This window comes from Aotus nancymaae, unplaced genomic scaffold (assembly GCF_030222135.1).
Source record: "Aotus nancymaae isolate 86718 unplaced genomic scaffold, 86718_ANA_hifiasm-v0.15.2.pri h1tg000036l, whole genome shotgun sequence".
Taxonomy (NCBI): domain Eukaryota; kingdom Metazoa; phylum Chordata; class Mammalia; order Primates; family Aotidae; genus Aotus; species Aotus nancymaae.
In genome coordinates this window covers 35,471,824-35,499,548 of record NW_026988450.1, presented here as the reverse complement: position 1 = coordinate 35,499,548, position 27,725 = coordinate 35,471,824, and the positions used below count along the sequence as shown (strand labels likewise).

The window sequence follows — 27,725 nt, the reverse complement described above, 5'->3', positions numbered from 1 at the left end:
TTTAGCAATATTGAGGTAGCTACCAGTAGAAATGCATAAAAGTGATTCTCTCTCTCGGAAAAAAGGCTAGGTTTCAGCAGTTGGGAAGGAGATCTACATATTTATAGAGACAGACTTTAAAGACATAATCCTAAAGAAATACAGTTGATTTAATGGGAACTAGTGGAGGCAGCAATCATATAGTAGAAGGAACACTGGACTCAGAATAGAAAGACGTGGATTCCTGTCTTCTAATATATCCGTGGTTAGGTTAATACATCTCTTTGAGCTACGGTTTTTTAAATTTGTAAACCTGGGATACCAGTTACATCACAAGGCCGTTGGGAAGATCAATACAACCGTGTATTAATTCCCTATACGCTATTAAAAGTATCACAGAAATGCAACCTAATTTTTTAAAACCATGACTCCCCTAATTACCCATAGAATTTTTTGTGAAACCCATATAGTGGGTACTCCATTTGCAGTCCGTGTTTCCACCACCATCAGACCTTAAGTAGGATTCAAAACTTCTTCATTTTCCCATGAAAGAATTTCATTCGAGTAAGAAATTTTATTTTACTTGAGTAAAATAAAATATTTTGCTCGAGTAAGTAAAACATCTTATTGAAGAATTTTAGGGAAAACCAGGTTTTTTTTTTTTCCTCCACACATGCCCTAGCATACAGGGGCATCAATATCCTGTCCAGAGGCCTCCTCCCACTAGTTCTTCTTCCCAAAACCAGCTTGCGCTTTGAATTCTTTGTTCCTCTGCTCTGGCCTCTCTCTTGAATTTACCCTCTTGAGTCGCTCAGTCTCTTCCTTTCCCTTTCTCATATTGGGCAACTTAATTCTTACAATTATTTATTTCCAAAAAAGACGCATTAGTGCCAAGATTCACTCTACTTTTGAAGGCAGCAGATAATTAAAATGACAATTTTTTTTCTTGCATACTTGTATTCTCGGGTCTATTTCTGAGCTTTCAATTGTGTTCTGGTGACTTATCCTAGTACCCAAACCCTGAAAGACTCCTGGAGAGATGTAGCAGAAACAAGTCAGAGAGCCTGAAAACAGCGATCTCACGGCCTCAGTTCTCTGGGCGCAGGTGCGGAAGGTCCACTAAGTCCCACCCAATTGGGGTATTTCCCGCCCCCAAGCCCGTGGACCGGAAGCCATGGGGGGTTGGAAGTGCTGGGCTGGAGGCGGGCGGACACGGTTCTCTCTGGAAGGGCTGAGGCTTATTTAGACCCGCCCGCCTCCGTAGTTGTCTGAAGTAGTGCAGGGTCAGCCTGCGAGTTGCAGGTCATGGCGCTGGCCGCTCGACTGTGGCGTTTTCTGCCTTTACGACGTGGAGCTGTCCCGGGGTCTCGGGTCCCTGCGGGGACTTCGGGCAGCCGCGGGCATTGCGGCCTCTGTCGGTTCAGCGGCTTTAAGGTACCCCCTCGGTCCTGGCTCCCGCTCCCCACCTCCTACCCAGTGGGTTCCGGCTCCCCCTTCTTCAGGCGTGGCGGCCCCGCGCTGCCTACGGGAATGTGAACTGAACTGAGGAAGGAACTCGGGGCCACTGTGCCTGGAGCACTCAGACAGGTCCCTTCCCTTTTGCAGACTTCCGCTATTCTAAACTGGGGCTGTCAGGGAAGGAGTGGGGTTTGCCCCCACGCGCCCAGAAGCTGCCTCCTACCTGTCCTTCCTGTGCGAAACGTAGAACGGGACGGGAAAGAACCCTGACCGCTGTGAAATTATTCTCTGTAGGCGATGACAGATAGGGCCACAGCGCTTGAGGCTGCCCCTCTTTCAGACTTTGAGAAGTGTGAGATGTGATTTTAAAAATTCTGCGACTCAGAAGCAGAGATTTCATACTATTTAGGTTTTTGTTAAAAAATAATTATTTCTGAGTTGCCTGTTTTATCTGCATAAAGTCAATGAAGGATGTCCGCATGTTGTAGTCTCAGTTCTGATATTTCTATTGGAATGCTCATGGGCCTCTGTTATTCTTGTCAGGGAATTGGGGAATGGCATTAGTGCATATGATATATTTCACGTGAAGTAGTTGTTTCATTATTTTAAGCTCTAAAATACATTTTTAACTGCTCAGTTAAAATTGTTCAGAATTATTGGACTGATGGTGGGGAGGGGTGGTTAAAAGTTAGGCATATTTCCTTTCCTTGGAAGTTTATAACCAAATGGGGAGATGTTAGATAATATAGGGAGAAAGATGGGAGGAGTTCTAAGTATGAAACTAGTCTTAAGTTTTCAAATTAGAACAATGATGGGTTTGAAGTCCCGTTGTAGGCCTGGCTCCTTGGCTCACGCCTATAATCCCAGGACTTTGGGAAGTCCAGGCGAAGGATTGCTTGAGTCCAGGAGTTTGAAACCAGCCTGGGCAACACAACGAGACCCTGTCTCTACAAAAAAATTTAAAAGTTAGCTATGTACATTTTTTATATGTAGTAATTACTATATTTCATAATCTTGTCTGTAAGATTCATTTTATTTTGTGTTGGTTTCTCATACTTTACTTCATACAATTTGCAATACCCATGCATTCGCAAATAAGTTGTAGCTCTGCCTTTCCCAGCAGGAATGTGATTTTTAGATGAGCTACCACTCCAGGTGGTATCTTTTTCTTAATAAGATATGCTTTGAGACAGTTTTACTGAATAATTTGATAAAGTAAAAATTTTAAGCTTCCAGTATTATGATAAAAAAATTAATGCAATTTTTGCTTGGGGTAGCAGTGCCTTCAAATTTTCAGTTTGTAACTCTGACCATAATTGTTTCCATAGGTAATGGGAAACCCAGGAACTTTCAAAAGACGCCTTTTACTTTCAGCTTTGTCTTATCTGGGTTTTGAAACTTACCAGTTTCTCTCTCAGGCTGCTGTGGTTCATGCCACAGCCAAAGGTAAGCAAAAATTAAACATACGGAACACTTAGTTATTTTTTGTTATTTTGTTAATAGCTTGGGTATTTTTATATAGATAATGAAACTAATATTGTTATGGTCTAGACTATTTTCTGCCTTTCTCTGCTTCTTAGTCTGATATCTCATTTATATATGTATTTTTTCTAGAAATGAGAGCTGCCTCAGTGATGCTTTATTAACATTTTATATTTTTGTAGAACCCTTAAGCTAAGAATTAAGAATATCCTTTTAAATTTTTAAATGGTTGAGGTTGAAGAGTTGTAGGGGGTTAAAAAAACAAAACAAAACATGCTGCAGAGACCATGTATGGCTCAAAAAGCCTAAACTGTTTTACTCTCTGGATCTTTACAGAAAAAGTTTGCTCTATAATGATGAATGAAACCAGTGTCAGGGTGTTATATTCTTCTTGATATGGTTAACAAAAGGTCATAGTACTTTAAGGTAGATATGTTTTATTTACAAACAGAATGCTGCTGGGTAAGGTTGAAAGTGAAAAAAAAATCAAATTTCTTATTGGCATAATATAGATAAGTAAACATATATTAAGACTTGGCCGGGTGTGGTGGTTCATGCCTGTAAACCCAATACTTTGGGAGGCTGAGGTGGGAGGATCACTTGGGCACAGGAGTTCAAGACCAGCCTAGGCAACAAAGTGAGACCCCATCTCTACAAAAAATCACAAAATTGGCTGGGTGTGGTGGTGCACACTTGTCTTAGCTACACAGGAGGCTGAGGCAGGATGATCACTTTAAATCCAGGAGGTCAAGGCTGCAGTAAGCCGTGATCTCACCACTGCACTCCAGCCTGAGCAACAGAGCAAGACCCTGTCTCAAAAATAATAATAATAAATAATAATAATAATGATAATAAAATTTTAAAAAAGACTTGCCAGTTAAAAAAAGTTAGTTAAACCAATTGTGAGCCAAAATTTCAGTATATTAGAGCAATATTACTTGAAGGAATTAATGGGTTAAGCTTTTTTGTTTTTTACAATTCTCACTTTTTAATTATAAAGGAGAAGGTGATTGGGGAAAAAGTAAAGATTTGATTTTGAATAGATGGTTTATTAAACTTCTGGTAGAAGAATTAGAGAATGTGATCTAAAGGTTACTAGTTATCTATTGATTTCATTTATCTATGATTATCTTTTTCTTAAAAAAGCAGATAATTGAGAAGCCCTGCACTTTTATCTTCTTTTTTTTAATGTATTACATTTATGAAGAAGGACGAAGCATAGGACTTGGTTTTGTTATTGACTGAATGACATATTTCAGCAAATACTTAAAATAATTCATCTTTTTAAAGCAACCTAGACTTTAATTCTCACAGCAACCTTATAAAATAGGGCAAGTCTTATTATCCTATCACATTATAATAATTTTTTTAAATAAGCTCACAGAGTTAAACTTCTTGAAAATCAAAATGTTAGAGTGGAGATTAGAACTTTTTTTTTTTTGAGAAAGGGTCTCACTCTGATGCTTAGACCACACTGCAGTAGCATAATCACAACTCACTGCAGCCTTGACCCTTCTGGGCCCACGTGATTCTCCCACCTCAGCCTTGTGAGTAGCTGGGACTACAGATGCACACTACCACGCCTGCCTAATTTTTGTATTTTTTGTAGAAACATGTTGCCTGGGCTGGTCTCGAACTCCTGGGCTCAAGCAGTCCACCTGCCTCAACCTCTGAAAGTGCTGAGATTACAGGCATGAGCCATGACACCCAGGTCCTTATCTCTATTTCCCTTTGAATCTATCACATTTAGTTTCAGTGTGTTTTTGCACCATTATAGAAATGATTGCAAAGATGTAATGCTTTCTGAAGTAATAAAATACAGAACTTTGAAAGGCAAAACCAGAATTACTTTTGGCTTTATCATAGCCCATTTTTTTCTTTTTTTTTTTTTTTCCAACTTTTATTTCAGATTCAGAGGGTACATGTGCAGTTTTGCTACATGGGTAAATTATGTGTTGCTGGAATTTGGTGTACAAATGATTTTGTCACTTGGGTAGTGAGCATTGTACCCAATACGTAGTTTTTTGACAGTTGCCCTCCTCCAGCCCTCCCCATTCTAGTAGGCCCCAATGTCTATTCTCATCTTTGTGTCCATGTGTACTCGATGTTTAGCTCCACGTTACAAATGAGAACATGCAGTATTTGTTGTCTGTTCCCATATTAATTAGCTTGGGATAATGGCCTGCAGCTGTATCCATGTTGCAGCAATCGATGTGTTTGGGTTTTTTTTTTAATGGCTTTATAGTATTCTGTGGTGTGTATATAACGAATTTTATTTCTCTGGTTCACCACTTATGGGCATCTCAGTTGATTCCATGTGTTTGCTAATGTGAACAGTGCAGTGATGAACTTAAGGATGTGTGTGTCCTTTTGGTAGAACGATTTATATTTCTTTGGGTATATTCTCAGTAGTGGATTGATGGATCAAATGGTAGTTCTGTTTTAACTTTTTGACAAATCTCCAAACTGCTTTCCACAGTGGCTGAACTAATTTATATTCCCACTAGCAATGTTTAAGTATTCCCTTTTCTCCACAATCTCATCAGTGTCTGGTTTTTTTTGATTTTTTATTTTTAAATTTAAAGATAGGGTTTCACCATGTTGGTCAGGCTGGTCTTGAACTCCCGACCTCAGGTGATCTGCCTGCCTTGGCCTCCAAAGTGCTTGGATTACAGGAGTGAGCCACCGCGCCCGGCCTTTTTTTTTTTTTTTTGACATTTTAAGAATAGCCATTCCAACTGGTATGAGATGGCATCTCATTGTGGTTTTGATTTGCATTTCTGTGATGATTGGTGATGTGGAACATTTTTTCATGTTTGTTGGCTACTGCTTAGATTCTTTTTTGAGAAGTGTTCATGGCTTTTGCCCATTTTTTAATGGGATTATTTTTTGCTTGTTCAATTGTTTAAGTTCCCTATAGATTCTGGATATTAGACATTTATCAGATGCATAGTTTGCAAATGTTTTCTTTCATTCAGTAGGCTGTCTGTTTAAGCAACCTGTTGGTAGTTTCTTTTGCTGTATAGAAGCTCTTCAATTAGGTCCCACTTACCTATTTTTGTTTTTGTTACAATTGCTTTTGGAGACTTTGCCATGAAATCTTTGCCAAGGCCTATGTCCAGAATGGTGTTTCCTAGGTTTTTTTCTAGGGTTTTTTTTTTTTTTATATATAGTTGTAGGTCTTATATTTAAGTCTTTAATCAGTTTTGAGTTGATTGTTATATATGGTGAAAGAAAGGGGTCTGGTTTCCATCTTCTGCATATGGCTAGGCAGTTAGCACCATTTATTGAATAGGGAGTCCTTTCTCCATTGCTTGTTGTCAGCTTTACTGAAGATCATGTAGTTGTAGATGTGCAGCTTTATTTCTGAGTTCTCTAACCTGTTCCATTGGTCTATGTGTCGGTTTTTGTGTCAGTATCATGCTGTTTTGGTTACTGTAGCCTTGTTTGAAGTCAGGTAGTGTGATGCCTACAGCTTTGTTCTTTATGCTTAGGATTGCCTTGGCTATTTGGGCTCATTTTTGGTTCCATATAAATTTTAGAATAGTTTTTTGTAATTCTGTGGAAGATGATGTTGGTAGTTTGACAGGAATAACAAATAGGAATCTGTAAATTGCTTTGGGCAATAAGACCATTTTATCAATATTTATTCTTCCTGTCCATGAGCATGGAATGTTTTTCCATTTGTGTCATCTCTGATATCTTTTTAATTGTGGTGAAAGATCTAACTGTATTCCTAAGTATTTTACTCTTTTTGTGGCTGTTATGAATGAGGTTGCATTTTTGATTTGGCTCTCAGTTTGAGCATTATTGGTGTATAGAAATGTACTGATTTTTGTACATTGATTTTGTATCCTGAAAGTTTACTGAAGCTGTTTATCAGTTCTAACAGCTTTTGAACAAAGACTATGGGGTTTTCTAGGTAAAGAATCATCATCTGTAAAGAGAGAAGTTTGAGTTCCTTTCTATTTGGATGCCTTTCATTTCTTTTTCTTGCCTGATTGTTTTGGCTAGGATTTTCAGTACTTTATTTAAAAGGAGTGGTAAGAGAGGGCATCCTTGTCTTGTTCCATTTTTCAAGGATGCTTCCAGCTTTTGCACATTCAGTATGATGTTGGCTGTGGGTTTATCAGAGATGGCTCTTATTATTTTGAGGTGTGTTCCTTCGCTGCTTAGTTTTGTTGAGGTTTTTTAACGTAAAACGATGTTGAATTTTATCAAAAGCCTTTTCCGTGTCTTTTCAGATGATCATGTGGTTTTTGTTTTTAGTTCTGTTTATGCAATGAATCTCATTTATTGATCTGCATGTTGAACCAGCCTTGCATCTAAGGAATAAAGCCTACTTGATTGTGGTGTGTTATCTTTTCAGTGTGCTGCTGGACTCAGTTTGCTAACACTTTTTTAAGGATTTTCGTGTCTATATTCTTTTTTCTTTTTCTCTCTCTCTTTTTTTTTTTTTTTTTTTGAGACAAGGTCTCATGCTACAGTGCAGTGGCTTAATCTCAGCTCACTGCAACCTCTGCCTCCCAGGCTCAAGTGATCCTCCCACCTCCACCTCCTGAGTGACTGGGGCTATAGGTGCATGCCGCTATACATGAGTAATTTTGTTTTATTTTTTGAGATGGAGTTTCACTCTTGTTTCCCAGGCTGGAGTGCAATGGTGTGATCTTGGCTCACTGCAGCCTCCATCTTCTGGGTTCAACCAATGCTCCTCTCTCAGCCTCCCGAATAGCTGGGGTTACAGGCATGTGCCACCACTCTTGGGTAATTATTTTTAGTAGAGATGGGGTTTCTCCATGTTGGTCAGGCTGTTCTTGAACTCCTGACCTCAGGTGATCCGCCTGCCTCAGCCTCCCAAAGTGCTGGGATTACAGGCGTGAGCTACCATACCCAGCCACTCCTGGGTAATTTTTTGAATTTTTTTTTGTAGAGTTGGGGTTTCTCCATGTTGCCAGGCTGGTTTTGAACTCTTGAGCTCAAGCAATCTGTCCACTTTGGCTTCCTAAGATGCGGGATTACAGACATGAGCCACTATGGCCTGCCCATCTGCCCTCATCTGAGTTAATGACCTGAAGTTTTCCTTTTCCATTGTGTCTCTGACAAGTTTTGGTATCAGAATGATGCTAGCCTCATAGAATGAGTAGGCAGGAGTCCCTTCTTTTCAATTTTTTGGAATAATTTCCATAGGATTGGTTCCAGCCCTTATTTGTATGTTAGGTAGACTTTGGCCATGACTCCATCTAGTCCAGGGCTTTTTCTGGTTGGTAGGTTTTTTTAACTACTGATTCAATTTTGGAACTTGTTATTGGACTATTACAAGGATTTCAGTTTCTTCCTGGTTTAATCTTGGGATGTTTCTAGGAATTTATCCATTTCTTCTGTGTTTTCTAGTTTGTACACATAGAGTTGTTTATAACAGTCTCTGAGGGTTTTTTTCTTTCCTTTTTTTTTTTTTTCTGAGATGGAGTTTTGCTCTTCTTGCCCAGGCTGGAATGCAATGGCATGATCTTGGCTCACTGCAGTCTTTTCCTCCTGGTTCAAGTGATTCTCCTGCCCCAGCCTCCTGAGTAGCTGGGATTACAGGCATGCACCACCATGCCCGGCTAATTTTTTGTATTTCTAGTAGAGACAGGGTTTCTCCATGTTGGTCAGGCTGGTCTCGAACTCCCAACCTCAGGTCATCTGCCTGCCTTGGCCTCCCAAAGTGCTGGGATTACAGGCAAGAGCCCCTCATCCAGCCTGGTTTTTGTATTTGTGTGGGGTTGGTGTTAATATTCCCTTTGTCATTTCTGATTATGTTTATCTGGATCTTCTCTCTTTTGTCTCTTGATTAATCCAGGTAGCAGTCTATAAATTTTGTTTATTCTTTTGAAGAACCAGGTTTTGGTTTCGTTGGTCTTTTGTATGGGCTTTCATATCTCAATTTTGTTTGGCTCAGCTCTTAATTTTGTTATTTTCTTCTGCCAGCCTTGGATTTTGTTTGCTCGTGTTTCTCTGCTTCCTCTAGATATTATTTTAGCTTGTCAGTTTGAGATCTTTCTAACTTCTTGATATAGCCATTTAGTGCCATAAACTTTCCTCTTAGCACTGCTTTAGCTGTGTCTCAAGAGATTCTGGTATGGTAAATCTTTTTCATTAATTTCAAATAAGTTTTTGATTTCTGCTTTAATTTCATTATTTACCCAGAAGTCATTCAGGAGCAAATTGTTTAATTTCCATGTAATCGTACAATTTTGAGAGATCTTCTTGGTATTGATTTCTATTTTTATTGAGCTATGGTCCAAGAGAGTGTTTGGTATGATTTCATTTTTTTAATTTTTTATTTTGTTGAAAATTGCTTTATGGCCAACCATGTGGTCAATCTTAGAGTATGTCCCATGTGCAGGTGAGAAGAATGTATATTCTTTTGTTCTTGGGTAGAGCATCTTGTAGATGTCTGTTAATGTCCATCTGGTTAAGTGTCAGTTAAGATCTTGAATATTTTTGTTAGTTTTCTGCCTTAATGATCTGTGTAATACTGTCAATGGAGTGTTGAAGTCTCTCAATATTATGGTGTGGTTATCTAAGTCTCTTTGTAGGTCTCTAAGAACTTGTTTTATGAATCTGTGTGCTCCAATGCTAATTGCATATATATTTTGGTTAGTTGTCTTCTTATTTAACTGAACCCTTTATCATTGTGTAATGTCTTTCTTTGTCCTTTTTTATCATTGATGATTTAATGTCTGTTTTCTCTGAAATAAAAATAGCAGCCCCTGTTATTTTTTGTTTTCCATTTGCTTGACGTTTCTCCATTCATTTTCTTTAAGCCTATGGGATGAGCACATGCATCATCATTGCATGTGAGATGGGTCTCTTGAAAAAACAGCATGCAATTGGGTTATGCGTCTTTTTTTTTTTTTGGAGACGGAGTTTCGCTCTTGTTACCCAGGCTGGAGTGCAATGGCGCGATCTCGGCTCACCGCAACCTCCGCCTCCTGGGTTCAAGCAATTCTCCTGCCTCAGCCTCCTGAGTAGCTGGAATTACAGGCACGCACCACCATGCCCAGCTAATTTTTTGTATTTTTTTTTAGTAGAGACGGGGTTTCACCATGTTGACCAGGATGGTCTCGATCTCTTGACCTCGTGATCCACCCACCTCGGCCTCCCAAAGTGCTGGGATTACAGGCGTGAGCCACCGCGCCCGGCCCGGGGTTATGCATCTTTATCCAACTTGCCACTATATGTCATTTAAGTGGGGCATTTAGTCTGTATATGTTCAAGGTCAATATTGATATGTGAGAATTTAATCCTGTCATCATGTGGGTAGCTAGTTGTTATGTGCACTTGATTATATAGTTGCTTTACAGTGTCATTGGGCTATGAACTTGTGTTTTTGTGGTGGCAAGTACTGGTTTTTCATTTCCATGTTTAGCACTCCTTTAAGAACCTCTTGTAAGGCAGATCTGATGGTAAGAAATTCCCTTAGCATTTACTTGTCTGAAAAGGATTTAATTCCTCCTTTGCTTATAAAACTTAGTTTAGCTAGATATGAAATTCTTGGTTGGATTTTTTTTTTTTCTTCAAGGATGTTGAATATAGTTCCCTAGTCTCTTCTGGCTTATAAGGTTTCTGCTAAAAAGTCCACTGTTAACCTGATGGGCTTCCCTTTGTAGGTGACCTGCTCCTTCTCTCTAGCTGTCTTTATGAGTTTTTCTTTCATGTGGACGTTGGAGAATCTCATGACTATGTGTCTTGAGGATGGTGGTTTTGTATACTGTTTTGTAGGGGTTCTCTGCATTTCCTAAGTTTGCATGTTTTATGTGTGCATGCTGGCGAGGCAGTGGGCAGAGGCTATAAGTGAGTGTGCACCTGTGGGGGTACATCTGCAAAAGTGCTCCCATGGGAAGGTGGGGGCCGCTAGCAAGCATTTCACCGGGACAGCTGAGGCTGTGCTGCAAATGGGTGTGGCCAGGCATGGACCCTGGGAGAGGCTGGCAGACAGGGATGTTCAGATCAGACAGGCCTCACTCTATGCAAAAGACAGCCCCGCCCTCTCCATGTCTGGCTGCTAATAAAGGCTAAGGCCACCTAGAGGAGTATGGTGAGCCTTGGGGAATGGATACCCATGGCCATGCTCCACTGCAGCTGTTCCCATGCTAAACCCTCTGCTCTCCACAGACTAGCGTTCTGTCTCTGGCAACTCTCCAGATAGTTCTCCCTGCCAATTCAAATGTCTTGAAGGAGTCTTGGGGTCTCCTGCAGCTAGATCTCTAAGGTCTGTGACAAGAGTGGGCCACTCCACATCTGTTTTACTCACCCTTTCCCTAGGAGCCGCTAGGTGCCAGGAGTGAGTCCTGGTGCTTGGCAACTCCATGCAGAGTTCCCAGTTTCCTCCTTTTTCAGACTTAAGGTCTGCATCCTCCCTGTATCCACTCTCAATGTCTTCTTTCTGAATATCTGTTCAGCGTGTGCCAGTCTACTTGATGGTGGTTTCTCTTGGGAGAAGGTTTCCTGGCTGTGCCTAGTCAGCCATCTTGGCTACTCTAGTTTTTAAAAAGTGTCTTAAGGACATAAAAAGTTACTACATATTTATTTTTATTTTATTTTGCGACAGTCTCACTGTGTCACCAAGGCTAGAGTGTGGAGGTGCGATCTCAGCTCCCTGGAACCTCTGCCTCCTGGGTTCAAGTGATCCTCCCACCTCAGCCTCTTGAGTAGCTAGAATTATAGGCATGTGTCATGATACCCAGCAAATTTTTGTATTTTTAGAAGAGACAGGGTTTCACCATATTGGCCAGGCTGGTGTTGAACTCCTGACCTCAAGTGATCTGCCCTCCCTAAAGTCTGGAATTACAGGCATGATCCACCACAACCAGCTGATATTTGTTAGATTAAAAATAACTTTTTTTTTTTTTTTGAGATAGAGTCTCACTCTGTCACCCAGGCTGGAGTGCAGTGGCACGATCTCAGCTCACTGCAACCTCCACCTCCTGGGTTCAAGCGATTCTCCTGCCTCAGCCTCCTGAGTAGCTGGGATTACAGGCATGTGCCACCACACCTGGCTAATTTTTGGATTTTTAGTAGAGACGAGGTTTCACCATGTTGGTCAGGCTGATCTTGAACTCCTGACCTCGTGATTTGCCCACCTTGGCCTCTCAAAATGCTGGTATTACAAATGTGAGCCACTGCACCCAGCCAAAAATAACATTTTAAGTTCCTAGACCTCTGTGAGGCCTGCACAAGCTTGTTGAGGCCTTTATAGCCACAGTAGGGGAGGGTGAGGGATCAAATGATCACTGGTTTCTTTCACACTTCAACAAGCTTTTGTTTTGTTTTGTTTTTTGAGATAGAGTCTCACTCTGTCACCCATGCTGGAGTGCAGTGGCATGATCAAGGCTCATTGTAGTCTCGACCTTCTGGACTCAGGCAATCCTCCTGCCTCAGCCTCTCTAGTAGCTGGGACTAAAGACATGTGTCACCATGCCTGGCTAATTTTTGTGTTTTTGGTAGAGGCCAGGTTTCACCATGTTAGCCAGGCTAGTCTCAAATTCCTTGCCTCAAGTGATCTGCCTACCTCAGCCCCCCAAATGCTGGGATTGCAGACATGAGCCACCGCGCCTGGCCTTAACAAGCTTTTATGCCACTTTCCAGCATTTGCTTTGTCCACTTCTTAAGTGAGCTAAGCTATTGAGTTCTGCAGTCTATTCCATTAGCAATTTCTAAATACGCAATAAATTATGATTAACTATGGTTATGCTGTGCAGCAGATCTCTAAACCTTATTCCTCCTGTCTAACTGAAACTTTGCACCATTTGACCAACATTTCCCCATTCCCTCCTGCCACTCAACTGCAGCCTCTGGTAACTGTCCGTCTACTCTCTACCTATGTGAGTTTGACTTTTTTAGATTCCACATATAAGTGAGATCATGTAGTGTAGGTTGAGTATCCCTTGTCCAAAATGCTTGGGACTAGAAGTGTTTCCGATTTTGGATTTTTTTGGATTTTGGAATATTTGCATATACTTAATGAGATATCTTAGGAATGGGGCCCAAGTCTAACACAGAATTTATGTTTCATTCAGGTTATGTGCATAACCTGAAGGTAATTTTATACAATATTTTAAATAACTTTGTGCATGAAACAAAGTATGTGTACACTGAACCATCAGAAAGTAAGCGTCAGGTGTGGAATTTTCCACTTGTGGCTCTCACAAAGTTTTGGATTTTGAAACATTTCAAATTTTGGATTTTCAGATTACATTAGAGATGTTCAACCTATATTTGTCTTTTTGTACCTGGCTTATTTCACTTAATGTATCTTCCACTTAATATAATGTTAATCCACAGTCTTGCAAATGACAGAATGATAGAATTTTCTTCTCTTTTAAAGCTATATGTGTGCTACTTTTTAAAAAAATCCATTCATCCATTAATAGGCATTTAGGTTGTTTCCTAAGGCGTGGCTATTGTGACTAATGCCTCAGTGAATCTGGTAGTACAAATATCTCTTTGACATACTGATTGCTGTTCCTTTGGATATACATCCAGAAGTGGGATTGCTGGATCATATAGTAGTTGAATTTTCAGTTTTTGAGGAACCTCGGCTATAGCTTAATTTTCTTAAAACAAGCAAAAAAATCACTTTATAATTAGTTGATTGGTATAATTTTATAATTTGTGAGACTGCAGGCCATAGCCTTTGAAAAAAAGATTAACTGAAAAATACAGAAACTTTTTTTTTTACCCTGGAAAATGATCCATATGTTTCTATAAAAATATAACTTCACTTGCCCTTACAAGTTTTTCTTTGTCTTGTATCATTCTTCCATTTGCTATATATATATATTTTTTTTAAGGAATTGGGTCTTCAAATAATTCCACTCTTTAAAATTTCTGCTTAATTCTCTTTTAATCTGCTTTATGCTTATTCAAAGCCAATTTAGAAGCTTTTTCATCCTCTATTTACTGGAACGAAGTTACATTCTTAAGTGGGAGTATTTTGGAAATGAGTTGAAGTTTAAGGGCATAAATATCATTGACATTTTAGTTGGATAGGATTATAGGACTGACTTTTAAAATGGTTGTATCTATATTTACCACAAGGTGGTACCAGATACCCACTTGTTATCAGGAACTGAAGCACTCCTGTAAGAACATTTTCATTATATTATTATTATTATTATTTTGAGACAGTCTTGCTCTGTCCCCCAGGCTGGAGTGCGTTGGTGCGATCTTGGCTCACAGCAACCTCTGCCTCCTGGGTTCCAGCAGTTCTCCTGCCTCAACCTCCCAAGTAGCTGGGATTACAAGCACCTGCTACCACGCCCAGCTGATTTTCATATTTTAAGTAGAGATGGGGTTTCACCATGATGGCCAGGCTAGTCTTGAACTCCTGACCTCAGTTGATCCACCCACCTTGGCCTCCCAAAGTGCTGGGATTATAGGCGTGAGCCACTACGCCCAGCCTCATTAGCTCCTTAAGTTAAACAACATTTAAAGCCCCTTGAAGAAAGGTATGCTAATACATTCATAATATTTTTTTGTGCTTGTGAAGGCTCATGTGTAAAATGCTTAATTATAAGTAGGAGCCTAACTTAAGGGTTCCTTTTTATTTTTTAATTTGTTTTTGTGTGTTTTTAAAAATTTCTTTTCTGTTCCTTTTTGAAAAATCATTTATTATGATAGCTTTATGCTTATTTCTACTTTGTTTTCATACAACTTCTTCATTATTTCTGCTCTTTCATTATAGGTCATTTCTGTATCTGATTTCATTTGCTTATGTATAAAAGTTTTTATGTTTCTTCAAATTACTGTCATGTTGACTTGGGAAGACCTATTTTATTGTGTCTTTTTTCCTTTATAATCTTTGAAGTTGAAGAAATACTTGAACAAGCAGACTACCTGTATGAAAGTGGAGAAACAGAAAAACTTTATCAGTTGCTAGCCCAGTACAAGGAAAGGTAAGCAATGTATGATAGGCCTTAGCTTGTGGTTTCCTCTACATTTTTGTTATTTAACAATTAAAATGACCCTTGGTGCTTGAGGTTTTAAAAATAGATTATTGTAGTTTTTACTTCAAAATATTTCTTAGAGTTTATAATACACTATTTGTTTCTTACATTAAATGTTGCATGTATCTCACTGATTTAGAAAGGATGGTTCTACTTAGTCTAGTGGAATGTTGAAATTTATTTTTTTTTTTATTTTTCCATTTTGCTTTAGATCATACAGGATAGTTATTGAATATATGTTTACTCCTTCTAGCTATATTGTGTATTTCTCATTCCTTTTACAAGACCAGTGCTCTAACCCCTGAGCTATGGAGCCAACTATTCTCATTCCTTTTAAAGCAATTTTTTATTGGTATAGATTAAATGAATTCACTGAGATTTAGGATTACTGTATGTCACCATTGAATAGTAACTGTGTATCACTTCAGAAGCATAGTCTTTCAGAGAAACCAAAAATACCCCTTTTTCTATTTTTTGTATTAGATTGTATGTTTAGTGTAGAATATCAGTGTGCACTCATTTTTGGGAGGAGTGTGGAGTGAGAGAAAGACTCAACCCTATAAAGTAAGTCATATGGCCAAATAGCATTTCTAGATCACTAATCTACCTCACCTCATCTGCTAAACTAAACATATTGAGTCATTTTCATCTGCCTTTTTAGATTTTCGACACAGTTTTCACCCCAGGACTCATCAATTTTACTTTCTAGATATCTACAGGATTGATCTTTTCTTATCCATTCTCCCCTCAGTAATTGAAGGTGGCTGGTTTGACATTTTATTGTCATTTCAGTGATAACTTGAAAAATAAACTATAAGATAGTTACTCCATATTCATTGAATAATAGCTATCTTAACTAAATTAACCTTTAGCTTCAAATTTTCATTTTTTGTTAAAAGGCAAACATTTAATAAAAAAGTATTTAATTTTTATAATTATTTCTGTCAGTTGTGGTGGTTAATACCTTATTAACCGTTTCTTATATAATTATATGGAAATGGCAGTTCTTCAAAGCATCCAGTGCTCTTACTTGAAATAACCCATGCATCATGGCATGGTATTCAGACATAGAATTTATTTTGAGATTACATTATATTCAACCATTCATTCATTCATTAGCAAATAATTGTCATATACCTATTGGGTGTCAGAAGCTGTATTTGGGACTAGGGATTCAGCAGTTTTGTATTTTTAGAGCATGACCCTGTCTATAAAATTTATGTATTTTATGATGCTGTATGAACTACTCAGTGAGCTATTTGAAACGCAGTGCCAGTAAGGCCAAGCCTCGAGTTAATATGTTGAGTTTTGTAAGGCAAGTGTTTAAAGAATTCGAATACAAAGATATTTTTGAAGGAAGTCAGTATTTTAGATACTAGAAGTAAGTTAATACTTATGAATATTAGACATTTTCATAGGAAATTTTTTTTTTTTTTTTTTTTTTTTTTTTTGAGACGGAGTTTCGCTCTCGTTACCCAGGCTGGAGTGCAATGGCGCGATCTCAGCTCACCGCAACCTCCGCCTCCCGGGTTCAGGCAATTCTCCTGCCTCAGCCTCCTGAGTAGCTGGGATTACAGGCACGCGCCACCATGCCCAGCTAATTTTTTGTATTAGTAGAGACGGGGTTTCACCATGTTGACCAGGATGGTCTCGATCTCTTGACCTAGTGATCCACCCGCCTCGGCCTCCCAAAGTGCTGGGATTACAGGCTTGAGCCACCGCGCCCGGCCTTTCATAGGAAATTTTAGCAGGTGTTTTATATGAAAGAAAATAATACATTTAGGATTATTAATAATGGCTTTTGATACCATGTTGCTAGCTTCCTAAGCTGAAAGACCATAATGGATTTATTAGTAGTGTAACCCTTAACAATTTTTAAATATGAGCTAAAATGGTTGTTTTATATTTTATTTCAAATTAGTGAAGATGCAGAGTTACTGTGGCGTTTGGCACGGGCATCACGTGATGTAGCTCAGCTTAGCAGAACTTCAGAAGAGGAGAAAAAGCTATTGGTGTATGAAGCCCTAGAGTATGCAAAAAGAGCACTAGAAAAAAATGAATCAAATTTTGCAGCTCATAAGGTGAGTTGCTTAACTAGGCTATTACCATGTACTGAGAGGTACATTATTTTATACTTTTCTATTATCCCTAATTTACATAGGAAAAACAATTTCTCTATCTCAAGGTTTTCTTTTTAATTCAGTCTTATATCTTAAGGATACTTTCTCTATTTTAAAGAAGTAGGAAATATATTTTTTTTTTTAGTTTTTCAAAGAAAAGTCTGTTTTCTTAAACCTTTGGTCTAACTTCATTTGTATTTGATAAATTACTTTTGTGAATGCTTATTTTTAAACAGAAGTTTAGCAATTTCATGAATTACCTATATGTATATTCTTAGTAGTATAAGTGCTTCACAAATATTTTCTCTTTTTCCTCATGTTATATTTCTGTTTTATTTAGAGGTAGGAATATAGCAGCTGGGCAACTGAGGCCTAGAATGATTTCACATGTAACTCTGCTGCTTTCAGGACTTCTTGTTGGTTCAGAACGTTTTTCAGTAAATTGTATGAGGAGACAAGGAGGTGGTGGTCATTAGCCTTCTGGATTAGGACATTTCTTTCTTTCTTTCTTTCTTTCTTTTTTTTTTTTTTTTTGTGCAGGCTGGAGGGCAGTATTGCAATCTTAGCTCACTGTGGCCTCAATCTCTTGGGCTCAAGAGATCCTCCACCTCAGCCTCCTAAGTAACTAGGACTACAGCATGTGCCACCCACCCTCAGCTAATTTTTTGGATTTTTAGTAGAGACGAGGTCTTGCTGTTTCTGGTGCTCAGGCTGGTCTTGAACTCTGGAGCTCAAGCAGTCCTTCTGCCTTGGCCTCCCAAATTGTTGGGATTACAGGTTTGAGCCTGGCCAAGGATTAGCACTTTTTTTTTTTTTTAATCATGTTTATCTGTCTCCAGTAGAGCTCCAAGTCATATGACAACCAAATTCTATACCAGTTTATTTCCAAATGCTCCTTTTAGGAGTTGGTACCCCTCCCACCCCCAAAAATACTACTTATAAAGGATAAAACAGGTACACATTTTAAATGTTTACTGAGACTTGTTTTATGGCTCTGAAAATGGTTCATCTTTGTAATTATGTATTCAGCTATTGTTAGGACTGTCTTATGCCATTCAAGTCAAGTTGGTTGATAGTATTGTTTGAGTCTTCTAAATCCTTAATGATTTTCGCCCACTTGTTCTATAAATTACTGAGAGAGTAATAGTAAAATCCTCAATTATAATTGTAGATTTGCTTGTTTCTTTTTGCAGTTCTATTAGTTTTTACAGCATGTATTTTAAAGTGCTATTATTAAGAATATAACATTTAGGATTATATTTTATTAATTGACCTCTCAATCATTGTAAAATGCTCTTCATTACACATATTCTTGGTTTTTTGTTTGTTTGAGACAGAGTCTTTCTCTGACACCCAGGGTGGAGTGCAGTGGTGCAGTCTTGGCTCACTGCAACCTCTGCCTCTTGTGTTCAAGCTATTTCTCCTACTTCAGCCTCTAGAGTAGCTGGGATTACAGGTGTACACCACCACGCCCAGCTAATTTTTGTATTTTTAGTAGAGATGGGGTTTCACCACATTGGCCAGGCTGGTCTCGAACTTCTGACCTCATGATCTGCCTGCCTCGGCCTTCCAAAGTGCTGGGATTACAGTGTGGCTAACCATTTAGTACATTTACAGTGTTGTATAACCAACACCTCTGTCTAATTGCAAAACATTGTCATCATCCCTAAGAGAATACCCTGTTTCTGTTAAGCAGTCACTTTCCACTCCCTCTTAGCTCAAACTCTGGCAAACATGAATCTCTTGTCTCTATGGCTTTATATATTCTAGGTATTTCATATGAGTGGAATCATATTATAAGAAGTTGTTGCACTTCATGGAACCCAAAGGCAGGGTGCAGTTGGGACTTGGGAGAAAATTGGCTTGATTGCTCCAAGGCTTCATTCATTGTCTTTCCACTCTGCTGTTACCTGAGTATCTTTTTCCTTGCAGACATTATTTTTTCTCCTTATCCTAAATCTTGGAACTTTCCACAGTACCTGGGTTTATGAAGTGTGGCTATTTTAGATTCATTTCTTGGGGAAGAAACTCGGGTCGTCTCAGTTTGGGTCTGCTGTCCAACAGTGGCTGTGGAGACAAGGTCAAAGTTGACATTGTGGCAGTTCTTACTGTAACAATGCACTGTGGGAGGAGATGGGACTCCAAGAAAAGAGAATGAGAACATAAAACAACATTCAATTACATATTCTTTTAAGTTGATACTCAGACCGTAAATATGAACCATTATCTCACTGAGTTGGTAACTTTCTTAGAAAATTGACCACTTTCTACCATGTTACAGTTGTCTATAAACAGGTCCTGTCTCTGAGGGTTTTGTTTGTTTTTTTACTCACTCTGTCACTCAGGCTGGAGTACAGTGGCGTGATCTCGGCTCAGTGCAACCTCCACCTCCCGGATTCAAGTGATTCTCCTGCCTCAGCCTCCCAAGTAGCTGGGATTACAGGCACGTGCCACCATGCCCAGCTAATTTTTGTATTTTTAGTAGAGATGAGATTTCACCATGTTGGCCAGGGTCTTGAACTCCTGTCCTCAGGTGATACACCTGCCTCAGCCTCTCAAAGTGCTGGGATTACAGGTGTGAGCCATTGGGCCCAACCTTATCCCTGAGTTTCTAGAGAGCCATGTCTACTTTTCTTTATATATTCCATTATTAAATGTAAATAATAAATATTTATGATATATTCCATTACATTTATAAATTACATTTAATATAGTTTTTATGCTCAGTAACATTTTGCTGGATAAGAATGACTATTGGGGCCGGGCGCGGTGGCTCAAGCCTGTAATCCCAGCACTTTGGGAGGCCGAGGCGGGTGGATCATGAGGTCGAGAGATCGAGACCATCCTGGTCAACATTGTGAAACCCCGTCTCTATTAATACAAAAAAATTAGCTGGGCACGGTGGCGCGTGCCTGTAATCCCAGCTACTCAGGAGGCTGAGGCAGGAGAATTGCCTGAACCCAGGAGGCGGAGGTTGCGGTGAGCCGAGATCGCGCCATTGCACTCCAGCCTGGGTAACAAGAGCGAGACTCCGTCTCAAAAAAAAAAAAAAAAAAAAAAAGAATGACTATTGAATAAATATTATACAGTTTTACCGTGTATTGAATGGAATATTAAGAATATTGTTCTTACATTTTTTTTTTTAATTTTCAGTGGTATGCAATCTGCCTTAGTGATGTTGGAGATTATGAAGGCATCAAGGTTAAAATTGCAAATGCATACATTATCAAGGAGCATTTTGAGGTACTGATGAATTATTAAAGTTCATGAATTTTAAAAGTCAAATTTTTCTGTATAGATTTTTATTTTCATTATCTATTGTTATATTTCAAACCACCTGTGATAACAGTGGAGTAGAGCCATGACAGTTTGTTCTTTCTTTTTTATTTCTGAGATGGAGTTTCGCTCCTGTCTCCCAGGCTAAAGTGCAATGGCACAATCTCAGCTCCCTGCATCCTCTGCCTCCTAGGGTTAAGCAATTCTCCTGCCTCAGCCTCCTGAGTAACTGGGATTATAGGCACCCACCACCACTCCCGGCTAATTTTTGTATTTTTAGTAGAGACGGGGTTTCGCCCTTTTGGCCAAGCTGGTCTCAAACTCCTGACCTCAGGTGATCCACTCACCTTGGCCTCCCAAAGTGCCGGGATTATAGGCATGAGCCACTGTGCCTGGCCAACAGTTTGTTATTTATTACAATTCTGTGGGTTAACTGAGCGCAGTGGTGCTTCTACATTGCTTGGTATAGCTGAGGTCATTTAGACAGCTTCATTCACCTGGGCCCACAGCTGAGACTACAATGTTCAAGATGGCCTCTCACCTATGAGAGTTTCTCCTCACTTGTTTTTTATCACTCAGTCGTCTAGCTCAAACTTCATTATAGCGTGGTAGTTAGCTTCCAAGAATGAGCGTTCCATAGGCAAAAATCCAATGTGCAAACTTGTAGCAAGCCTCTGCTTGCATCATACTTGGTAATATCCTGTTAATTTAAACAAGTCACAAGGACAAGCTCAATTTCTGTGGGAAGGGACCAGTGACACAAGTTTCTGAATATGGAAAGTGAAGCACGGTCCAGTGTAACAGTCTTTAACACAATTGACACACCACTCCTTGTAGTAATAATTCTGTTTAAGATTGATAGCTGTGTATGTATCATGTGTATGTTTTATTAAAAATATTTTCCTGTAAAGTTAATTATAGTAAGCTGTTAGGTGCTAAGAATTCCACAGGAGTCTGTATATTTCTTAACCTGTATGAATGTCATTGTCTCAAGAAAAAAAACTGCCACAAAAAACCCAGCATATTTTTCTTTTGAGATTACAGGAAGAAAAATAATGGGAACATGCATAGGGATAGTGCAGAATGTGCTATTTAAATAGCTTTTCATAATTTTATGGTTTAGTGTCAATTCCTAGTTAATGTAACTAGTGAAAAAGAATGCCTGGGAATCAAGAGACCTAGCTTTTCTTGTTGAAGCATGGATAGTAATATATACATAATAACTGACATTTTATAATGTAACGATTTACCTGTTTTACAGTTTAAAATCCTTGAAATCAGATTACATGATATAATCACTGGAACCTTACATTGTAATTGGCAGTGATACTTTCTTAGTGGCACATAAACTAATGGTGTGTAATTTTTGATATTTTAGATTCAGGGAAATACAGTAATTTTCTCAGTGGCATAAGGTAAATCGTTTAATTTCTCTGTGCCTCAGGATGTAGAAATATATGACATAACTTCCAAAGTGAATAATGAAAAACTGTAGAAAATATACAACTGTATACTTTTCATTTAAAAAAAAACAGTGAAGGCTATAGGTTGTAAAAAACAATATTTTATATAAGCTTTCAAATGTACAATTTAAATAGATTTTAAATGGCAGTATTTATGTATTAAAAAGATTATACTACTTCTATTTTGAATTCCATTATATATCTAAAGTGGTAAGGAATTACCATCTTTGGATTATTTTTGAAAGACCAGTGACAGGAAGGATTATAAAAGAGTTTGCTGGAAAGTACCCCCTTTCAACCCGTCCCATAAGAAAACTAAACCTCTGGCCCAGCTGCCCCATTTTGTTGAACATATTAGATCTACCTTGATTTTTTTTAAAAAAATACCCATCTCCAACTAAGACACTGTTTCCTGGAAATAAAGCCCTACTCTACAAAAAAGATGAAGATGGCCTATAGGAAAAGATCTTTTCTCCAGGAAGCTAAAAAACAGGAATTACCAAAGACAACACCTTCTTGGCCTGACAGAGACCATTGGTGGGGCTGGCAAGAATCTGAATTTGGAATCTACATCCATTGGGTCTTAGGTCTTCTCCTTCCTTCTTCTGTGTCTTTCAAATGACTTTCAAAATAAAACCTTATTTTGGCAAAGGCAAAAACAAAGAAAAGAAAATTAAACCCTAAGGCCCAAAGGCATCCATTGTGATGAATTAACTTCCTTCCTATGCATCTAAAATGATATGGCAGTATCTCTGTATCATTCTTAGGAAAATGGGAAAAAATAGTTACTTATATAATTTTTTGTAGGGCTTAATTTTTAGTGGAACTCCAACTGGGAAAGGTTGCTTAAAAATGCATATAAACACGTTAAAATACTTGTTTAATTTTTATCATGACCTTATGAGTTAAGTAAGTATATGACTTTTCTACAAAAGGGAGAAAACTTAGTTGTGGCAAAAAATATAGATTTTACAACCCATTCAAGGTCATTGAGCTGTGACTTCAATCCTGGCAGTCTGGCTTCAGAGACCATGCTCTTATAACCATTGTAAACATTTTAAAATGTATATCTCACACTTTACTAAACTGAAAGCGAAAATGTGGGTTTATAGAAAAGCGTAAACTAGAAATCTTAGTTTTTTTTAAAAAGGAATCTTTTAATATGATCAACATTAATCTGTAAGATTTCTTTAGTGGTTTTCAATGAAATAATGGATAAAAGGAGGAACAGTTTAAAGTTATTCTTAGTTTATGCTTTACACTAATTCACATAGTAAGTAGAAATTAGGGAGATTCTTTCAAGACATTTTACATTGTACATAATTATTCTATTAATATTCTTTTTTTCTTTTTTGAGATGGATTTTTCTCTTATTGCCCAGGCTGGAGTGCAATGGTGCAATCTTAGCTCACTGCAACCTCCACCTCCTGGGTTCAAGCGATTCTCCTGCCTCAGCCTCCTGAGTAGCTGGGATTACAGGCATGCGCCACCATTCCTGGCTAATTTTGTATTTTTAGTAGAGATGGAGTTTCTCCATGTTGGTCAGGCTGGTCTCGAACTCCCGACCTCAGCCTCTGCCTGCCTCTGCCTCCCAACATGCTGAGATTACAGGCATGAGCCACTGTGCACGGCCTTCTATTAGTATTCTATGAAGTGGTTTTTTTTTTCCTTTTGGTAAGTACAGATGAGGAAGTTGAACAAAATACATAAAGAAGACTTTGTAAAAATGGAAAGAAAAGACTTCCAAAAAGACTTTTTAAAATTAGTTTTTTTCTGAAAACTAAAATGCACGTTTAGTTCTTCTTTAGGAAAGAATGACTTTTATTCAGTATTCATCTACAGTTTGCCAAGAAAGTACTTTCTTATACATTTTTCTTTTAATCTGGAAGATACATTAAGAACTACAGATTAATTTGCAAAATTAATTCATGTATTTCATGTTTTTTCTCATCGTGACACTTACTATAAATGTCTGAACCTTATGAAATAGTAACCTTAATACAAGTCATTAATAGTGTATTGAAATAAATTTAATCAAACAATCAGGAAGAGAGTTGGTATTAATTAGAAAAATTGAAACACAGGATTGCAATTTTTTAAAAATCATGGCTTTTTCAGCAAATACTGTAAAGCACTTATTGGCATTTAGAAAACAAATACGATTATTTGTTTTTCTCATTTCTTGTTAGAAAGCAATTGAACTGAACCCTAAAGATGCTACTTCAATTCACCTTATGGGTATTTGGTAAGAAAATTTCTTTAAATTAATATTTCAGTAGTAGTTAGTGTGATATTATTTTGTAGAATGTATATCTTCTTTTGCATATATAAGAAGATATTAAATATTTTAACATATTAGCTGACAGAATTTAGAGTGTCATATCCATTAACTAGCACTGTAAATGTATTGCTAGAATACACTAAATTTGATTGTGACCATGTTAAACATTGTTATTCAAGTCATTTTGAAACATGTACAGACTGAAAGGACTATTCTTACTTACCATGCTAAATGAAATTAGATAAGTGTAACTATAGTAATATAGTAGAATGCCCCAAGAGGGTCTTTGTATCTTCAAAGTGTGTCGGAGTCTTGATTAATCTGAGGAACCACATAATCTGATTTTCAGTATCTTTCTATTTTTATGTGATTTTATGCCTACTGTAGATTATTATTTTGCTGGTATGAGGGTTTATCAAAGTGTTATGTAACTTGATGGTTTAAGAGTCTATTTTGAGATAGATAGGCCACTGTTTTGAGTATAGTCTGCAAAGCTAAATATTTACTGCTATCTAAGAAAGGTACCAGTGTAACTGTCCTGTATCAAACTCTTATTTATAAAAGAGAAATAAATATATTCTTCAGGTAAAGGACATATTAAACTAACACTCACTCACTGAGGATCAGTGATAATTGAGGGGCAGCCACTAAGTCAGATGCTAGTAAGCAAACCCAAAATGAAATAGCAATTTCTGCTTTAAGGACTTTAGACCGTAGTAAAAGATCTAACACTTTTTTCCTACTTATTTCTGAAAGTTGTAAAGATCTTTGGAGGTTAGTCATTTGCCTTGCCCCTTTAAAAATGGACTCAAGTTGGTTGCTGTTACTATAAATTTGATGTTTAGTTTTGTTATTTTTCTTGGGTAAGGTTTTTTAACTTCTCTGAGTTTTTCTTATATAAAAAAATAGGGTAAATGATCCTATCTCATATATAATTGTTAAAAGGAGTGACAGAATAATCAGTCCAGTACCTGGCACACTGCACTCAGTGGCAGATGTATATTATATTACTGTTATTAGTATGGCTGCTTATTATTTATATTAATCACAAAATACACCCCCCAGCTAATGGATAAGTATGTCAGTCTCTGGATTACCTAGTAGCCATCATGTAAAGTACAAGCTGTTTAAACATATAGTAGAAGATTCCTTTTATAATATTAAGATGCTTAGTTACCTTTAAGAGAAAAGAAGGTACAATTTGAATGTATAAAATTGTTTTATTTCTCTGTAGGTGCTATACATTTGCTGAAATGCCTTGGTATCAAAGAAGAATTGCTAAAATGCTGTTTGCATCTCCTCCTAGTTCCACCTATGAGGAGGTAGTATGATGTCCTTTGTTAAGTCAGTGCCAATTTCTTAACCACAGTGCCATTTTACAGTGTTCACACATGTGGAGCTCTGATTCAGTGAGGGACTTGAGCAGTTTCTAATGATCCAATTCAACTATGTTATCACAAAGCTAAAAACTTATTATCCATGACTGGTGAGTGGTTTTCTTTTTACCCCTTTTAGGTGAGTGGCTGGTAATTCTGGAATACTGTCATCTAAAATGGCTTGTGGCTAAAATCTACCTTCATTTTCTGTTTGAAATCTAAACCATATTGAAGTCATAAAATAGAACAAGAAATACAGCAACTATTACCCAGCATGTTTTAGGTATATTATACACAGTAACAGTCAGTTAGAAAAAGCGCATGCTAAATTAGCTGGGCATGGCAGCGTGCACCTGTAGTCCCAGCTACTCGGGAGGCTGAGGCAGGAGAATTGCTTGATTCCGGGAGGCGGAGGTTGCAGTGAGCAGAGATCACACCACTGCACTCCAGCCTGGCACCTGGCAACGGAGCGAGACTCTGTCTCAAAAAAAAAGAAAAAAGTGCATGCTTGAGTTGATAAAAGAACACTCATTATAACTTTTATTTTAAAAAGCATATGAAAGGTTCATATTCTCTCATATTTTCAAGGCCTTTTGCTTTTTCTGTTAAAAATAAAATTTTAGAGTGATTTCTGGTTAAACTTTGGGTTTACTCATCATAAGCTTTTCAGAGTAAGAAAACAGGCAATCAAAAAGCTGTACTTGTATTAGTTACATTATAACAAGGAGCTTTTTTTTTTCTTTCTGGGAGGCTATAGTGTAGAAATTGATGTAAAGAATATTAAGTTGTATTCTTTACACACAGTTGAGAATTATTATTATTATTATTATTATTATTATTTTTTGAGACAGAGTCTTACTCTGTCACCCAGGCTGGAGTGCAATGGCATGATCGTGGCTCACTGCAACCTCTGCCTCCCAGGTTCAAGCGATTCTCTTGCCTCAGCCTCCTGAGTAGCTAGGATTACAGGTGTGTGCCACCGCACCCAGGTAATTTTTATATTTTTAGTAGAGGCGAGGTTTCAACATCTTGGCCAGGCTGGTCTCGAACTCCTGACCTCGTGATCCACCCGCCTCGGCCTCCCAAAGTGCTGGGATTACAGGCATGAGCCACCACGCTTGGCCGAAATATTATTAAAATAATGCATTTGCTGGGCACAGTAGCTCAAGCCTGTAATCCCAGTATTTTGGGAGGCCGAGGTGGGTGGATCAGTTGAGCCCAGGGGTTCAAGACCAGCCTGGGCAACACTGCAAAACCTCTACCAAAACATACAAAAATTAGCTGGGTGTGGTGGCCTGCGCCTGTACTTCCAGCTACTCATCTGGGCTGAGGGAGAAGGATCACTTGAGCCTGGGAGGCCAAGGCTGCGGTAAGCAGTGATTGCACCACAGTATTCCATCCTACACAACAGAGTGAGACCCTGTCTTTAAAAAAAAAAAAAAATCATTCATTCTAAGGACAAAAAATATAGTCAGCTTTACTATGTCAAATTAGTTATGTTTCCTAGAAATCATATCATTAGAGCTTGCATTACAAAAACAGTAGCTTAAGTAGGACAAAAAGAATTAGAGAGTTTCAGACTCACAGTAACATTATATGTAGGAATTTCAATAATAATGGACTCTTAAAAATTCACTAGTATAACCTGAATAAATTCAGCTTTTGATTACATTTAGTTTTTACTAAAAGTCACTAGTTATAATTTAAGAGAACTGTCAAAATAGCCAAGTTACATGTGATAATGTGTTCTTTCCTTTCTGCACTTGATGTTACTTTGGTACAAGTTCTAAACAGCAACCAAGTTATTGAAGTGGTCCATGTATTGTTATCTTAATGATGATTTTCAAGTGTTACATTCAGTTTGGGTGTTAGCTCTCACTGTTGAAGAACTGACCAATTAAGATGATTTACTTCCTGACTTTATAGGAATAGCTCTTTGAGACAATGCTTTTTAAATATCATCTGTTTTAATCTTTTTCATTATGTTTGGGCTCTTTTTTGACAGGCCTTAGTCTACTTTCACCGGGCAGAACAAGGTAAGGTATTTTTCGTTACACATATTAATATAGTTAAAATTGTATGAATGCTGAATATATACTATAATAGCAATTTCTAAAGGAAAGATATTTATTCTGTTATACTTTTTTTTTTGGTGCCAGATATTGTAAAACAATTTTTAAAGTCTTTATTCAGTAAAGATATACTGAATGAAAAATAGGCTGCTACTGAACTGCAGTTTAGAGCTGCAGTTCTGGAATGTCCTTCATTTGGTGTAATTCAGTCTTCCTTTGTGAGAGGAA

At 38.0% G+C, this 27,725-nt stretch overlaps 2 protein-coding genes across 3 annotated transcripts in view; one reads left to right on the top strand and one right to left on the bottom strand.

Annotated features, from left to right (window-relative positions):
* The first annotated feature begins 1,166 nt into the window (after positions 1-1,166).
* The window catches only part of RMDN1 (regulator of microtubule dynamics 1), a 30,278-nt gene continuing 3,719 nt past the window's right edge, over positions 1,167-27,725 (top strand). Inside the window, exons 1-8 of one of the 2 annotated variants that reach the window (XM_064384344.1) lie at positions 1,167-1,413; positions 2,766-2,883; positions 14,771-14,858; positions 16,831-16,990; positions 20,183-20,272; positions 23,958-24,013; positions 25,284-25,371; positions 27,431-27,461. In XM_064384344.1, the coding sequence (XP_064240414.1) occupies positions 1,285-1,413; positions 2,766-2,883; positions 14,771-14,858; positions 16,831-16,990; positions 20,183-20,272; positions 23,958-24,013; positions 25,284-25,371; positions 27,431-27,461 (760 nt within the window). In that variant the 5' untranslated portion in view covers positions 1,167-1,284. The remainder of the gene's footprint in view (positions 1,414-2,765; positions 2,884-14,770; positions 14,859-16,830; positions 16,991-20,182; positions 20,273-23,957; positions 24,014-25,283; positions 25,372-27,430; positions 27,462-27,725) is intronic. The other variant, XM_064384345.1, reaches the window with a different exon arrangement.
* The window catches only part of WWP1 (WW domain containing E3 ubiquitin protein ligase 1), a 144,230-nt gene continuing 131,221 nt past the window's right edge, over positions 14,717-27,725 (bottom strand). Inside the window, exon 24 of the mRNA XM_064384343.1 lies at positions 14,717-19,096. Coding sequence (XP_064240413.1) covers positions 19,069-19,096 — 28 coding nt within the window. The 3' untranslated portion in view covers positions 14,717-19,068. The remainder of the gene's footprint in view (positions 19,097-27,725) is intronic.